Below are 18709 nucleotides of genomic sequence, written 5' to 3'. Positions count from 1 at the left end.
AGCATAAAAATAAGACATTTCTAAATCAGTACATTGAAACTCGTATAATATTCCTTAAGCCACTAGTTCAAGTATAATAGCTGTTGTTAATACAGTGCCATCAACGCCGCCACTCATCTGTCAGCCGCCCTCATTATGATTCATAACACACAGCGATTGTAAAACGAGAAGGTGTTTGTTTACGTCATCTTATGTAGCAAGGTGTGAGGCATGATCTCATATATAACATGTTACTGAGATTTTTACATGTTATTTTAGAACACGCTGTATTTTTCCACATTTTTTTTATACTCTTACTTTTTTCGTTCGTTTGTTTGTCGTTCCGGTTCGATTTTTGCAACTCAATTTTGAGGCATCCCGATAAGCTAGCAAGCTTAAATTTTCAGGGTAGCTTCAAACCAAAGCAATGTAAGTTACAAGTAAAAAAATTCTGGACAGATTTTGATAAAATTGAAAACGTGGGTTTTTAGATCTATTAATTATAATTATTTATTAATACACAATTTTATTTGCTATAAATGATCATCAGTCTCAGTTCTATATTTGCTTTATGACTTGGGACTTGCGAATTCGCGGACCTACAGTGACAAATTAAAGTCGAAAATCAAATCTATCCTTATTTTATTTTTTTTGAAAATTTTCGTCCAGTTCTCGTTCTCTCCATAATCGCTACGAACCCTATTACCTATATCTAGGTACCTTGCATCATGCATACTCAGTACCTCATATGTATAATTGTGTATAACTAATGCTATTAATACAGATTGGAACAACATCAATTTACATCAACTAATGTGTCCCTGGACAGACATGGAGATTTATCATGTCCTGCTTCATATCCCTAGCAGTATATATGACCTAGCTATGAATAGCTATTTGGACCCATCAAAATTGTATCAAGTTTGAATAAGTAATTTTTATTTGAAAATGGTTAAACGATATTGTTTAAAAAAAAATATTTCATTAAAACAAAACACTATTTTTTTTTCTTCTTTTCATACGGTTGATTCACAACCGGGTGTCAGAGTTTTAAGGCCTCACACCCTTGAAAATCTCAGTAACACCGGTTTCCTTGCAATATGTTTCAGCATGTGACTTTTTCTTTTTAATTAGCTCATGAATTTGAAATGTGTGCCAGGATTAAAACAGCAGGACTATTAGGTAGTGCACCTCAACGATTTTTTTTCTAAATAGCAGTTATCTAATCCATAAACAGTTAAGTGTTTTAATCCAAATGTTGTGTAATATGACAATTCAATATGATAATTTGTCATAATGGTAATTTTGTATAGGAACCTAGGTTTTTTTGACAATTGCCTCGTTTATTTAACTTCATTTGTGTGCCCGGAAGCTGTAACTTATATATATCAGGGAGCTGTTCAAACACGTTAAATCATGGGTTACAGTAATTTAATAAAACGAAGGTTCTAAGTGGATACAGCTAAGAGTGTTGTTGTGAAAACCAGACCATTATTTGCCGTAAAATCATATCACTATGAATAACGACTTTTCCTGTTAGACGAAGTATCCTTTTATACTTCTACCTTATCCTAAGAACATATTCTGAACCCTATTATTAAAGCTTTTTCTATCCGTCTATCAGTCTTTAGAAGCATCCGTCTGTCCATTTATCCGCCTGTCACCACACTGTATCTCATGAACCATACGGTTTACTTTTTTTTCTATCAATCCTATTTATGTGTCACCCTCGCCTCAGTCGCGACTCCGACTTACACTTGACCGTTGTTTTCCTTTAGTAGTGTGTGTCGTTTTCACTATCATTCTTTGCCTCTAGAAGGCTTTTTGAAAATATTTTTTATATTCTCGTGCCTTTTGATTACCAACTGAGATTCTAAATAATGCAACCTTTATTTTGGATGTTAAATCATCAAATTACTCCTCTCACTTTGAGTTGAGCAGAAACGATTTACAGAATTTTACTAAATAAAACATGATGTTACTTCCTTTTGCCATAAGCCAACGGGTGCCGCGTATCAATATCGGACGATCCCGCTGACCCGGCAACCATCAGCCCTAATGAGGCATGTCCAGAACGTACTTGGTCCTGGTCAGATGGAAGACCCACGCCTATTGATGCTGGAAATTGCATCTCTATCATTTTATTTGACCGAAATCTGATATTGTATTTATTTCGATAAATTCTTTGTAACATTAACATAATGAAACAACACAATTTAGTAGAAAAATACTTAAAGAAAAATCCTACAAAAAAAAACAAGCTATCGTTCCTTCATCCATCATTGTTCTCCATTTTAACGTAACGAGATTCCCATAGATAATTATTTTCGGTATCCGAGCACAAACACATTCGGAGCTTATTGATTCTCGGAATATACATGAGTTCAGTGCGAGCTCTTCACTGTGTCAATACAGTACAGCGACTTGCCTGACAACACGATCTCAATCAATCAGGGGAACCGATTGCAGTCTTCGAAAGGGGATAAGCCCCTGTATCAAAAGAGGACGATTTAATTTGGTGGTGAAATGAGGTTTTAAACGGGAACAGGATGAGAAATTCATCTGTTTGTGAAGATGATGGAATGATTTTTCGTTTCTATCAAATATTTTATTCGTAGGTGATTTTGTAGGAGCGGTTAATATGGGTATATTTTTTGGAGTTTTACGAAGTGGTATTAAGCCCACTTTACTTTTTATTCTTATACGAGGTCAATTACAGCCAAACGTAAATATTTTCGTTTTATTGTTGCCAGGCGAATCCAAACCATATAAACGAAATCTACCGACTTAGTTAATTTACGCGAACTTTTATTCGTCCCCAATTAAAAAGTTAAAAGTCCTGTTTGTAATCCATTTATTTCTTTACAGAACTTAAAGAACCAGATCATGACGACGAACCTCTGGGTGGAGCAGTCGTGGTATGACTACAAGCTCCGCTGGGAGCCGAAAGAGTACGGCGGAGTCCACATGCTGCACGTGCCCTCCGACCACATATGGAGACCAGACATCGTGCTCTACAACAAGTGAGAGACCTCCAATCTAACACACGCTTCCCTAATGAATGTTAAATAAATTTAAGCGGTGAAGCAGCGACTCGTGGTACCCATTATATTCACAATAATGGGCTGTCTTAATTAATTTGGTAACTGCCTGTTTCACAGGCTCGTCCCGTTTTATATTTGATGAATTTCTTTATTATAAACAAGGGAGCTCGTATTCACTGTGGGATTTTCCTTTGATTCGTGATTTTGTGGAATGCGTGTATGGTTTTGCCGAGTAACGACGTTTGTTTGATCATCCTAATTAAGATATGTTTTCGTTTGTTGATGAGCCGAAAAAGGTAGAGAAAAAATATTTTGAGACAACAACAAAAGTGACTTCGGGCACATGAAATCCCAGCAGAAACAACTGTTTTATGTTATAAGGTATATTTGTACACCCGCTAGTTAACCCAATACCATTAACTGAGACAGGAAAACTGGGATCCAAAGAAACTTAATATCCAAAGTAAATTTATCGGACGGACGATTAGTTACAAATACTTTTGCCATTTCCTTAATATTTTGGGAGTGGGATCGATACTGAGTAAACTGTTTCTGTACTAAGTTGGGTAATAGTAATCAAAGGTTAGATGGCACCGTCAACCTGCCCGGGGTGTATGGTAACAAGGAAAATGAGGCAATAGGGGGTAAAACATGTAATTAACTTTGGATCGACTTGGTAGCGAAACGGGGAAATTGAGTTGTTAACGATGAGATGGTCGTTTTGTTCTTTACTTACCAGATTATTTTACTAGTAGAGAAAGCTGAAATGCTGAATTATTTGTAATAGGATCTTTTTGGTCCTGTTTTCTGGAAATCTTATGTGTTATTTTTTGGTAAAGCATTAGGAAGCGTAAATAATTCCAAGTACTGAAATGATTTAACATGTTCAAAAGAAAATAATCTTAAGGTTAATGAATATTTATTGCCAAAGAATGTAACCCACATTTATTTTGCCTGAAAAAGTGTTCAGTACTTTTCAGTGCTTTTTTGTTGGTTATAAAAAAAATGCTGACTATCCTAACAAAAAAATAGTAGTCCCTAGGCTCGTGATAATAACAATTAAAAGAAGGTTTTATATACAGCCGGTTCTTTGTATCTCTTTGTCATAAAGAAACCAATTTTGTGTGGCGAAATAAAGGCCGTTATGTAGCAAAAACCTCCTTTGCGAAACAAAGTGACACATTACTGTATGATAAATAATAGAATAAAACCTTTTTCAGTTAATGACGTAAATTTCTCTCATTAAGGAAATCATAAGTGAGTAAAAGGTGAGCCTTCGTGTAATGAAAGACGTTTCAATAAAACCACCAACATTTGGTTACCGGTACTAATTAATGAGGCTTTTCAAATGTTGTTGAACTTTAACATGTATCGTATTTTAAAGTGAGGTGTTAAACCTACGTGTAACTGTCGAATAATTTTATTTATACATCTACGCCATCCAGCACTTACGTAAATAATAAAAACAATATTATTGAAAAGGAGAAGAATTAATTATCTTAAAAATTCAACAAAAAATATTTGCATACTATCATACATCTCATTATTTTAAGTAGGTCAATGTTTTCAAACAAAAGATCTGCATATCGCCTAGTTGTTACTACATCTCCGTCTACATTTGCACAACTGTCCGCATAAGACTCGTGTTCCACAAAGAAACGGAGAGCTCGTCACGTGCCACGAACCGCTGCTTCACCACTCTAAAAATATACCAAATTAATACAAAAAAAAAAACATTCCATTTACACTTATTTTATGCTAATGCCCTTATGTTTTGACACCAACACCATTTACCCCACACAAACATCCTCACATACCCAGATATAACATATTAGGGAAAATGTTTCGCGGGGTCTGCGTGATATAATAAACCAAGTTTCCTCTGCTAACTACTCACATATTTGTACAAAAGCCCTCTAAACTCTGCTGTGTAGCAAAAACTACCCTCCATACGTAAACACTACACATAATATACAAAGCTTAACGTCCCTACTTAAATGTCAGTTTCTGTCTTACGCAGCAAAGATAGGCCTAAATCCGTCTATTTAGATACAAAACAAAGCCTGCAAATTAATCGTGTTTTATTTAGAGTACCGTCTTAGAGATAAGGCTCACAAAAACATAGCATTGTACAAAAACCAATAAGCAGTGAGTCCTACTTTGTAGCCGGCCTAATTGACGAAGGCTCTGTGGCTGTTCCGTGAGCTTAAAAACGAAGACTTAGTCGTTGAAAGAGCGAGATGGTGACACTAAACGTCGCGTAGCGTTGTCTCGCTTCCACAGTTCCTACTGTCCTGCTTCAGCTCCTCGTAGTAGTCTCGCAGAGATTGCTCGTTCCCTCTCCCTTCCCGTAATGCCTGCTGTATTTATCACTAATACTGAATAATTGAAACGCTCATAAAAACCGTTTAGCTTTATTACAGTCTGTAATTTAATTTCGTACTTTTTATTCGTAACGTGTTGTACAGTTTAGAAAATGTGCTGGTATTATACATTGTTTGTATTAGAAATTTAGAGTTTCGTTTTACATAGAATATAAAAGAATCTAAATTGAACGAAGAAGAAAATTATTTCAGTGTTTTATAAAATGTTGTTATAATTTTACCTTATGTGCAGAGTATTAAAAACAATAGTGAACGAGAAATAATGACGATAACAATAAAGATAGCATCTAGTAGTTTTACGAAACGCCACAATTTTCCAGTAACACGAACAAAAATAATTTTAGTACGCAGTAAAATGCGCTTTCTGAAACTCTATAAAAATTAAATGTAATATAAATTCGTCCCACATATTAAATAGAAATTCATGGTAATATTTTCCAATTACGTGCCTTGTACGTTCCCTGGAGGAATCCTTGCAAGTATCTAAAAAAGAAATAAAACGCGTCTGAGAGCGACTTCCATTCATTTTGAACAACTCACTTCTCGATAGCAAAATTTAAAATTATTTTCTCAATACATAGTTGGTTTATTAATTCTATAAAGTATAATAATTCGTCATTATCTCGTTCTATTGTTTTAGTTCTATTTTACTTAGACAAAGGCTCGGGATAGTCATTCACAGAGTTTCATCCAAGCGTAGTTAGTTAAAACAGATCATTTGTTATCTTAGACAAGACTGAATAAAATTAATGTCATACGATATCTCAGTGAAATTGTTTAGTAATTGTAATATAATATCTAAAATGTTTTCGAAATTCAATACTGATGATAACGGGAGCAGCATTAAACATTTTCGAGTGTTTCCATCAGTCCCGTTCAGTTTTGTATCACAGACGGCATTCATTTTGTCCCACCCGCCACCTTGAGGCATCGGACTTTGATAAATGGCCGGGACAGCAATCGTTACTCATTTCCTGTCCCTTCCCTCAGCCTGGGCCCGGCTCGCCCCTTTAATGTGCACATTTTTACCCCCTGCCCGTACCTGGACCAGCATTCAATAAAGACCTTTTCAATGAATCGCTATGTATTGCCCTCGCAGAGATTTGTTAACCCCTTGCTACCGAATTGCGCACATCCCTTTTGAGATTCATATTTATGTTGTCACGTTTTTACCATTCTTTAATTAAATGTCTTAGTCGTTTCATTCGCATTTAAATTAAAATTATAAAGCAAATGTAAATTATATACCTTTTGCTGTTAATGCATGTTAAATGTTGTGTCGTATTGTGTTACGTAAAATCAAATTTAAACAGAATATAACTTGAACTTGTGTAATTTTAGCTCTTAATGATGTCTCTTAAGAGATTTTGGTACGTCGTTAAACATATAACGAGTAAACACTTGTCGTCAGATATTAGATTTGAGCAAGGCAAGCAAGTAAGTAGAGGGAAAATTTAAATCAGAAGATCCGTAGTAAATGTGACCTAGTAGAAGTGAAGTCCCCATAATTATGTATTTAATATATTTTCTTTCAGCGACTAACAACTTTAAACATAGCTATAATAACTATAAAAACTTTGTATTAAAAATCTGTGTTTTTCATAGTTTCGGTCGCCATTGTACGGTAGCGCAGCTGTTAAAACAAACCGAGTCCAAGAATACCTACCCGTATCCAAATAAATAGCATACTTAACTCAATATTGGTTGTAGTTAACTTTATTAAAATGTAAGCAACACAAAGTTGAGCACATCGCACACACAACATACTTGTACAGACGCACCTGAGGGTATCGGACACCACAGACCGGTAGGGCCGCGTGACGGCTTGTAAACGTGCGTTCACATTACAGTGCCGACGGCAACTTCGAGGTAACGTTGGCGACCAAGGCGACCATCTACCATCAGGGGCTGGTGGAATGGAAACCACCTGCCATTTACAAGTCTTCCTGCGAAATAGACGTGGAATATTTTCCTTTCGACGAGCAAACATGCGTTCTTAAGTTCGGTAGCTGGACGTACGACGGATTCAAGGTAATTGCGTGGAGCTCCGTCACTGCTCTCGCTGACCGCTCTGTTTGTCCGCAGCGCCGACGGCAACTACGAGGTGACGCTGATGACCAAGGCCACCGTCTACTACAACGGCATGGTGGTGTGGCAGCCGCCCGCCGTCTATAAGTCCTCGTGCTCGATCGACGTCGAGTTCTTTCCTTACGACGTGCAAACCTGTGTGCTTAAGTTAGGCAGCTGGACGTATGACGGCTTCAAGGTGACGCCCCGCTGTACGCTGCTTGGCGCCGCGCGCGCGGGCCGTAGCCGTAGGGCCCGCCGCCCCGGCCGATGTCCATGCAATAGCTTGTTGGCTCGAACGTAATTCGTCGTGTAATTATATTACTTTTCTGTCCATGTGGTATGTTATACTCACTTTTACATATTGACTGTAACGACGACGCTAGAGTAGTGGCGAAGAGCGTGCGCTCGTTGCCGACGCCCGCTCCCCGCCCCCGGCTCGCTCCGTAGCTCTGACATGTTGCAAGTTTACTTTCTATTGCGATGGTGATGACCTTTAAGTATATGGAGTAGCAGTATGTCGACGTGCGTGATCACGAATGCTCCAGATTATCCTCGGCCGGTCCACTTAGCTCGTTCGGCCTTCCTCGCTCGACACGGAAAGGTATAAAATTTTAACAGCCAGGTGATATGGGATGCAAATCACTCGATCCGTTCCTATCCCACACAGTTCCCGCTTCGAGTGAGCCTTTCCGTGCATTCGATACGAGTGCCGAACATGCGTCGTCAGAGCCGCCACCCGATGGCCACGCATCGGTGCGCGGAGCGGCGTCACTCGGGCTGTCACACCCTCCCATAGCTGGCTCCGCTCGCGCCACACACACAGACACACCCACCACACCAGCTTGCTGCATGTCTCCCCGTCAGTGTACACTGGACTCACCGCATGACTCTAGACTCTAGCTTGTTTCCGAATCACTTGCATTCCCGATCACGGCGGTCGCGCGCCGCGAACCGCGCTCGCGGCTCTCGTACACAGCTTCACACGATACCTTACACGCGAACAGGTTAAGCACAGCACGTGAAACCAAGCGAAGATAAAATTCACACTTGTTGCTCTTTACACTGTCGAGCATATAATAGTCATCATGTTGCATATTTTATACCTTTCCCTATTAGCGACTCATACTGGCTGTACCTTATAGTGTGGTGTCGCAGACAGTCCATTGCATGTGCCATTTCAATGAAAACGAACCCACCCCCTTATCTGACACGGAGTCCATAATGCACAAAAATCTAAATGTTAAAGTAGAACTAACTGTCTCATCGAAGCGTCGCGTGTCCTGGAGACTCTCGGTGCTCTCGAGGAGTGTCGTTGCATGCTATTACAACACTCGACCGCGGCCGCGCCTCACGCCCCGCACGCCGCCCCGCTCGCTCGCGGCGTGAGGCGCGGCCAGAGACGCTGCGCCCGCGCGACACACACACGCGCGGCGGAGCCGGCGCTTAACACCTCCTTATCAGATTTTTTCACACATTGTCAAGATTAAAGCTCACTACTCGGGGGATGAGAGACTCTCACTTGGTAGTGAGCTAGTGCTTAGCAATGCCGTGAAGAAACCAGACCAAGGAGGTGATCCTCATCCTATTAACTCTTGTCGAAAGTTCCACGATCACTCGTTATTATCGGTGTTTTATGTGTTTTCGCGTTGTTATTTCTTCGCATGAATCGAAATTGTTGTGAAATGTCTACATTGATGATAAATGTGTCGATTGTCGTTAAAGGTTTTGATCTCAGTTTGTACTCAGGTACATCCCACTTGGCACACTCTGTGGTACTGTTTTAGAGGCATTTAAGGAAGACCAGCTTGGATTATACGATCAGTAATACGGTGAGCACGCGACAGTGACCCACACCCTTAAAGTGTCTGCGTTGGCAGCACTCTGGATTATTATAGAGATAATTCAACACATTGTGTGACAGGGTGCATGTATCAAAATACAATAAATAATGACTAAATAGGATGTGTACTAAATAAAATAAATAGATGACAACTAATTAAAATCTGACGATGGAGTAAAAAGTACGAAATTAATTATAACTTCATTGGTATTTTATAAGGTTACCGTTGTCATGGCAACCCTCTACTTGATCGATATTTTTCACTCCACGTGAGATAATAACAAGTAGCACTAACTTGCATCACAATAAACGCATAACATAAGAAACCTTAATAATAGCAAGATGTGTTAAATTTTCTTATTGTGTGTTTTTTTAACGTTATCGATGTGTATTTAACTAGAACTTACTAATAAGGTTTAAATTAAGTCTTAAATAGTAATTAAATTTTACGGCACCGGAGTAAGATACAGAAAATCCTACGTTTAAAAATTGCAGTAGTATTTGCAGATAAGTATAGAATATTTACTGAAAAATGGAGATAAAAATATCTAAGAAATAATATTACACAGAACGTTTATTCTGAACACAGAAAGGCTTTGAGGCTGTATTGAACGCCGACTCACATTCAATTCGCTTCGATATAAAACCGATTGAAAGTTCAAATCTTTCAAAGCGCACGTTTGTAATCTTGATCTTCGGAATTTATAGAAGGATGATTTCTTGAACGAGGAATATTATTCTAACACAAAATGGCGTGTAAAAATAAGGACACCATGAATTACTATTAATTTTCATCGAGTTTTAATTCTAATTTGAGTAAAAGTAATTTAAAGAATCATTACCTCAGTCAAATATCTGCAAAGATTCTTTCTCTAATTCAATATGGCTTCAAATTACCTTACAACAAGAAAGTAAAAAGCAAAAGATTTCCATTGTTTCTTTTTTTTCTATTCAACCTTTTCAAATAGTTTAAAATAAGAATCAACCACCAACTGTTGCTTCCTCGTTCAAAACATCACCTTGTAACTGGCCATATGATTGATATAATAATCTTTATATTAAAACCTCTTTTGAAAAATGAATCTTTAAAATGATTGATGCTCTACTAGAGTAGTTCTGATTATTATGGTCATAACAAAACTCCGGTGCCTTGTAAGGAATGGATTTGTCTAAATGGGACATATAAATAGTTTTCTGAGTTGGTATGCACAGGTGGATCTGAGGCATATGGACGAGCAGGCTGGCAGCAACGTGGTCAATGTGGGCGTTGACCTCTCCGAGTTCTATATGTCTGTCGAATGGGACATTCTTGAGGTGCCGGCTGTTAGGTGAGTGTTTTCTCCAAATATGTATGTGTTTTTATAGTATGTAACTCTTTTAACTCAGGATGAAGCTGAAATATTAAAAAAAAAACGTCACGTAGGTTGGAAATCATACTAAAAGTTCTAATTAAATTCGTCAACATCTTACTGTCTTTCAAAGCCATCTGCAGACGACAATCTCATTTCATAATCAACAAATCGCGGCACTAATAAAAAGTAACTCAAACCATCATAACTTTTACAGTAAAAAACATGCGTATTTCGCTCATAAAACCCTCACAAATTGTTGTACAAAATGTAGTAACCCCTCATTCAGCGTTGTTTCAATGCCGTAAAATAATAAGTGAAATACAGCCGTCAAGAACGAGTGGAGCGATGTTCTCGCGATCACTTGAATACTTAATGCCAGGGCAACGTGGAATGGTGACATTCGTGCTTCCAAATAAATAAGGCAGTGAGTACAAGTTGGAGTTAAGAAACGACGTGTGACATTGTTCTTTGATGTAGGTAGATTAGCTTTATATTTAAATTAAGGGCAATACGGCCTTTTTTCTGTTCTTCTCGGGACTTTGATGCTACATTTTCGAATGATAAAATAAAATACTGAAAGTGCACTTAAATATCTCAGATCGACATACATATATACCTAAGAAAATTAGCTCCTCATTCTACAACTATATTATAAAGTATGGATGTTTGATATGTTACATCCGTATTTGGGACCGTCATTTTGTCAAGTCTAAAATTAATATTTTACATTATAAGTAAAAAAACATTCGGTTATGCTGTAATACTACCCTTCTTATAGAATAAACTAGCTGTTGCCCGCGACTTCGTCCGCGTGGTTAGAAGATATAAGTTATGATTTATACCTGCCCTGTTTTTCCACATTTTCCATTATATCTTCGCACCTATTAGTCGCAGCGTGATGGTATATGGTCTAAAACCTTCCTCGATGAATGGTCAAAATAATTTTACATATACAAAAACAATTTTTCAATTTGAACCAGTAGTTCGTGAGATTAGCGCGTTCAATCAAACAAACTCTTCAGCTTTATATATTACTACAGAGTATAGATTATTTTATGTTGAGAGTTCGAATTTGGATTTCAAAGAACCACACCCCTAAGCCGTTCATCCGTTTACGTGACACATATAACACTCCTCTTTATGCATTTGAGATAAATAAAAATAAAACTTAATGTATTAGGTATCTACCTCGGCAATATTTCAAAACAAAATACAAAGACAAAAGAAAATCAATTAAATTGTAGCCCAGCGTGGCGTGCTCGTTAATCTCTTTCTTAACTAATTAAACGTCACGAGGATTACATAGAAAATGGAGTATTGTTGTAATACCATTATTGTGATTATCGCCAGCTGCGGCCAACGATCGGTAATTGTTTAGAAAGTTGAATAAAAATATTATCCTGACGGCAAGACTTGTAACATATTAAGTGGTAGGCAGTAGGGAGAGGTGGCTCAATGTTGACTGAAATTACACAGACAAGACACATAATTTTCACTTCTACGTAGTCCTTACAGGAAAATTTAAGGCAGCAAAATTTGTGTATCTCACTTTAAACATAGAAAAGACTAATAAGGACATTCTCATTCTTATAAACTATGATTTTTGCCTCGTGTGTCTTGTCTGATAGTCATCTGGAGATTCAACAACTGGATTAAAGTAAAATATTGATTCCAGAAATTATAAATTTATCTTTGTCAATTATTTTTGCTGTACTTTTACTGTTTATTAAGTATTTTCGGCCCCAAACAGAGTCCTTAATCATGAGCTAACGCGGCGGTAGATTCGCAAAGCGAATTTTCAATTCGCGGCCATGCCTGCGCGTAGGTAAGTGTATGAATCCCTTTATAAAAGTTTCTCAATTACTCTAAGACAAGAAGGATTAAGTGCATTAAAATATGGTGTGAAACTACGGAATCAAAACTGTGGAACCTGTAATCGCCAATATTTCTTTTTAATTTTTAAAGTCTTGGCCCTTTTGTCTTTATCATTGTCATTTGCCTTTTTATCATCTTACCGACCAATAGTATTTTATTTCCCATTCTCATGACTTGGAAAACTAGTAACAATTTGTTCTCAAACACTATTACCAACTAATCAAACGCTTCTCCGTCGTGATTACTCCAGATTCTAATTAATACACCAATTACAAACGACTCATATCAAATTAATAGACCCGAGCTAACTAAATATTTGAGGCGTGTACACGTTAATCTAATTGGTTACAATTTCGAAACCGCTGTGTCTACATTGTTGGATATAAATGGAAATAAAATATGATACTGGAAATAAAATTATAACTAAATTTTTAGAATACTGGGAAAAAACGATTTTTTAATTAAGCAATAAGGAAAAAAAGCCACTTTCTATAGTATAAAACAAATACATACTTAGTTTTCAATACCTTGACTGCAAGTGCTCCCATTGGTTGAGGTTTCATCCCCGCGTATGACAAGCATTTCTGTGATCCACGATTGCTTGTCCTTAGTCTGGATGTTTTTTTTTGCCCGTGATTAGAAAGCTTTTGAAATCCCAAAAAAACTAGACGAAAACTTAAATCCAAAATTTTCCCGAAAACACCAGCCAACATTTTCTAAAATAGCTTCGATCTCTCTCATACAAAACTACTTAATCGTAATTTAAACGTGGAAGGCCCAACAATAGGTCACTCAGAATGTATTCGGCGTACAATAAACAACAATTAATCGGCCCGTTGATGTCCATGGTCCCGCCGGTCTCGCCGGTCCTTTATTCAGGCCCTCGACCATCCGAGAGCCATTAAAACTGCCAGTCACTTACCTTCCCATCACTTTTACGACTTGTTTCCGGGTTTTACGGTAAGCAGTAAGTTTTACCCATTTGGTAGAGGTAACCGAATTTTGTTCCGGTAAATAGTTTAATTTAAGACGGTTGAAGACGTTTATGGAGGTGTTTTCTAAGATAGTTATTTAGTAGTGTAAGTAGGTATAATTGGTTTTGATTTAATAAGCTCACCTAAGAACGTGTACTAACTAACCACGTATGGTCTTCAAATCAATCAAGTCAAATCAAGTTTTTGAAATGAAATGAAATGAAATTATTTTTGAAATGAAATTATTTATTCTGCAAATAGGATATTTTTTTATCACTTTTACATGTCTTTTTTGGGAACGATGGAGCCGACATTTCCTAGCTGACTACCCTAAGAAGAAATGTCGAAACAAACTCAGGGGAACTCATTTTCATGAGGAAATCTCAAGAAAATCTTCGGCAATACACATTGAGGAATGCTGTAAGATAACTTGATTCAACAAATATCAATCAATCAAAAAACAGAATACAAACTAAGAATCATACAGCAATATACGTGCTCATTTCAATTTAATTAAGAACGAATATATAATTACGTTAATATTTATTTTGAATTACAAATTCTTCGTCTTCAAAATTATGTTGTCTGGAGGCTCGGTAAAGTTTTGCTGCGTACACAAAGCGATTCCAACCCCTTCAGTGCGATGCGTAGGTACAACCGACCCAAATAAGATGTCACGATAAGTCACGTTTTTACAGGTTAAGATAATATTATCAGCCTTTCGAGTCTCTTTGGGACCTTCGTAAAATAAGTGTGAAATATTTTCCTTTTAATTTGCCCTACATAATATACGTTATAAAACAAACTAAAAACATTTAGTAACCGAAATAAAATAATGTGAAACTATGAAAATAATTGAATCCGAAATGTACGACAAACATTTTCGAATGAATTTGTATCAATTAACGCTTTGTTTTATAACTTAACTGTTGTTTATTATTCATTCAAAATAATCGTTTCAAAACTACAAGCCATTCAAAACTAAACTGTATTTAATATTATTTGAACAAGACATGAAAATAATTCAGAAATACAACAACATCCCGGCTTCAGATAGTACTGTGGAAACATTTAGGCGTACGACAAAGGAAAATGTACTCTCTGTAGCCTGCGGTAGAGTTCCTTATTCATTATTCTGTTGCCACAGACTTTTCACTTTTGCTCTACAAGGTTTTTTCGTGTTAACAAAGCTGTATCAACAATAAAATTCTAGCATATTCAAAATCTGCGGCGTTTACTTAAGCAGACAGGTTGTTACAATGTTGTCACACCTCTGTTCCCTAAGGGTTTCAGCTCCGACATTCTACTCGTAACAAAGAGTATAAATCCTACAAAGGATTGGTACTACGGATTTGTTGCGTCGAATTGTGTTTATGAGAAAACTGGTCATGTGTGGGAAGGATTCGCGATGGCGTAGGTTCCATAAGAATCAATCAATGTTGCAAAAAAAATTTTTTTGATTTGAAAAAGCGTAATAGTAAAAGAATTTGTTTATTTTCCATATGGAAACATGGTGCAATTATTTTAAAAATTCTTGGCAATTTTTAACTCATTTTTTTTGTATTATATCTGATTAACCCCAGCTTTGTAATAATGTGAACTTACAGAAAAAGATATGGCAGTTGCCTTAATGATGAGTAAAATTCTATGACAAAACCTCAACAACAGTAATCGGTACAACCACCATCGTTCTCTTTTCTGACTTCTAATTACTGCTTACTTTAGTCTTAAGTTCTTCATTTTATATTTTGTTGTCGCAGTAACAGCAATACATCATCTCAAAGTCTTCTGAAATTGCCACATTTAATATCATCAAAAAATCAATTTCTTCGACACGTGTACCTTACATAGCGAACCTCCATTTTGATTGACGAATAGCCAGACAGGATCTTCACAAATTGCTCTTTTCCATATCAAATGATTTCCCTGGAAGCGATATAAATGCCATTTTCATATTCCTTCGAAGTTTTTACGATCTACTTTCTGAAATTACTCAACACACGAACGTATGAGACTATAAAATGGTGTTACAAATTATTACCTTCGTATAAATGAATATTGTAATTTGATTGGTATTCTGGACTTTATGGCTGTTAATTTAGAGAATAATATAGCGTGGGCCCGGTTGAGGAATCAAATCAATTTTGTTATATTGCATTTGGGAAAGTATTTGCAACTGGGTGATGTCGGATTTTTGTTTTTTAGACCCCCCCACATAAAGCAACGAATAAGTAATACAAGATTATTGGGTTTAAAATTGCGAAAGCGTTTCCGCTTGGCCCCCGACTAAAGAGAACGGGGAAGCATTTCAATGGTTTTAACCGGTGAGAGTCCAGGAATCCGACAATCCCTTCGATTTCCCCATTGCAAAGAAGGACTACCTTGCTCCGAGGATTTCCAGTGGGTCAAAAAGGAAAGAAGAAGTTTTTTAAACAAACAAACCAACTTTTGTTTATGGATTACATGCAGTTGTCGCGTTGGCATCTCTGTTTACTAGCTTTATCTAACTAAATATCAAATAACAATAGGGTTCCTATAAAAAGACAATTACTCCGCTCCTTTGTAATACAACTTGTAATAAAAATCCACCTCCCGTAGACTTGGGCGCCTGATAATTAAGCTTTCGTCCTTAAATACTTCTAGAAGCAAATGGCACCTACCTACTAACAATGATAAAACGTAACCATATTTCATAATCTATTTTGACACGTATTTATATACACATCTGTATGACCAGATTAAGGCTTAAGCAACATCTATATCAGTATTTAAGTGTTCCCCGGGGAAGTTCGGTCCCCTAAGGGTTTGTATACTGCTCACGTACGCAATTTACGCACGGCTCAAACTAAGCAAACGCCTCGCGGTGTCCATACGAAATAACGTTCGTAATGTTCACATACCTTTGCAAATAGGCTAGTTTTAAATTGTTAATGTTGAAAGGTTGGTTGGGCTAGTTTTGTTGAGTATTAAACAAAGTGTACTTTGTTTTTTGTGCCTAAATAGGTCAAGGTTTTTGGTTACTCTTCTTTTGTAACGGTAAAAGAATGTCGTTTGAAATTCATCATCCGTTTGTTGAATATACTCGTAGTCAAATAATATTAAAATTATGTAGTTGAATATATTAATTAGGTTTGAGTATCCTCTTCTAGATATCAGAATCAAAATTAATGATAAGTTATTCTTTTATTTACTCGGCTTGACAAAAGTGAATTCAAAATCAGTTTAACCTTTATCGAGTCGGTTTACATTTTGTTTCTTATAATTGACACATCGAGAAAGTCTTGCGACATCCGCACTGCAGTCCGACTAAAGCTTTTAACTTAACGAGACTTAAATGACCTCGTGTAAACAATACTGGCTTCGCAACATCTTTAATTACTTTCATTGCTTTCAATCTCGCTAACTGCTCTTAGGAACAGAAATTGATTGTTAACCTTAGGCTATCTTGAAATCGATTCCTGTTAATTATTCGATTATCGAAATCGATTTTTTATCGATATAATCGAAAAAAGAAATCGGATGAGCCTGCTGAGTTTCGGAATGAAACGGACTGCGTCCCCTTAATCATGAGGTCTTTACGCTTCAGTGCTATTTGATGAACTAATGCAAACCCTGCGTTTGTTCATCATAAACAGACAGGTTTTAGCTATAAATATCAAACCTAATGGTAATACCAACCTATTATACTATAAATGACCCAATACTCCAGCGAAAGTCTCTTTCCATGTTACATAGATTATTTTGCGATGTAGGATTGAGCAATAAACACCAAATGTTTAATGCAGACTTTCAATTTTCCACTGTCCCTCTTTTTGTATAGTGTGGTTTCCCGTTTCTCAATTTTTTGGTTAACAATTTCTGATCCTTAGAAGTCAAATTGCTAAAGACATAGGTAATGCTGTAATCATCATACAAGTCCGTTTATTGAAACTCAATACTACAGCTTTTAGTTCGTAACCCACCAAAAATATTAGAAGTCACATTATCATAAACTTTGACAAACATAACCATCTTTCGAAAACATTTACAAGAATCATCTGTTTCCCAAATTACTTCACTTTCCCACCGATAAATGGTTTATAAATATGAAAATCACTCTCCATTTTGCAAAACTTTGGCTGTAACTGAAAGGCGGGAGTGTCGTTATTGATGTTTGACTTTTACAAACTTTCCTTTGAAAGCCTTCAGTTACATTTAGGTGCGCTTCTTTGGTGTATCTTGAGGGTAATAATATAATGGACCAGAAAAGAGAATTGTGAGGTTAAGGCCGTGTTTCGAGGCCGGGAACGAGTTTCGATTACACGGTGACTCGATGCGGCAATTTGAGTATGTAAATTATGTTTTGTATTTTGTTTAATGGCATTAGCTGGAGGGACTGTTGGATAAACTCTTTATGTTTTGGACTCTTTCGTGGGACTCTTGTGTTCTGTTTTTATTATAATTTTCTGTCTCTTTTATATCATGTTTTGGAGACGGTGTTGGTCTCCTACATATCATTAGATGCTACAAACCAGATAGATTAAAGTTGACTCCCTAAAGACTTACTCTTTCCATCACACTTATAAAACATAAATTTAAATTATAACCAAAAAATATAATCAAAATTAACTACAAACATAAATAGGTCACCTTTACACAACCTCCTTTGTATAAATCCGTTTAAACACAAATAATCCTTTAAAATCAATTCCAATTTCGAACTACAGATGTGCTATAGTATGATCTAAATCTTACATACATGATTTAACCAACCGTATACAGTTTGAGAAACGCACTCTATACCATGTACCACATAGCATCTTGGTACTACTGCCGAGACAATCGTAGGTAGGTACAGCGCTATTAGTCTTGTCGATCTAACTTGAGCCGAGGATGTAGGCTTTCGAAGCTATATTGGAACTGTTGAGGTTCAAAGGATTTAATATAAGATACGATTCTGAGATAGAGTTTAGGTGTCTCATTTGTACGTTACTATAAACAATCGTATACAGTATTTCGGTAAGACCCGATCATACTTGAACTTTTTTTTAGGAATAGCCAATTCTTATATTGAAAAAGAGCTGGGTTTTTTTTTTCATAAAATGTTTCTTTGTATGAAAAGTTACTTAATTTATTAAATTTCTTTGGGAGTTCCGAAACGAAAGGGTAAAAACGGATCCCTATCTACCCGTCTGCTAGTAGGACTCATCAA

At 36.7% G+C, this 18709-nt stretch overlaps 1 protein-coding gene across 1 annotated transcript in view; it reads left to right on the top strand.

The window, feature by feature from the left end:
* Positions 1-2738: 2738 nt before the first annotated feature.
* LOC113500801 (acetylcholine receptor subunit alpha-like) overlaps positions 2739-18709 on the top strand; it is a 35626-nt gene continuing 19655 nt past the window's right edge. Inside the window, exons 1-3 of the mRNA XM_026881700.1 lie at positions 2739-3002; positions 7258-7438; positions 10530-10645. Of these exons, the coding sequence (XP_026737501.1) occupies positions 2866-3002; positions 7258-7438; positions 10530-10645 (434 nt within the window). The 5' untranslated portion in view covers positions 2739-2865. The remainder of the gene's footprint in view (positions 3003-7257; positions 7439-10529; positions 10646-18709) is intronic.

Source organism: Trichoplusia ni, chromosome 14, assembly GCF_003590095.1.
Source record: "Trichoplusia ni isolate ovarian cell line Hi5 chromosome 14, tn1, whole genome shotgun sequence".
NCBI lineage: Eukaryota > Metazoa > Arthropoda > Insecta > Lepidoptera > Noctuidae > Trichoplusia > Trichoplusia ni.
Note: the sequence above shows the minus strand (reverse complement) of the source record. Positions and strands in the feature narration are given on the sequence as shown.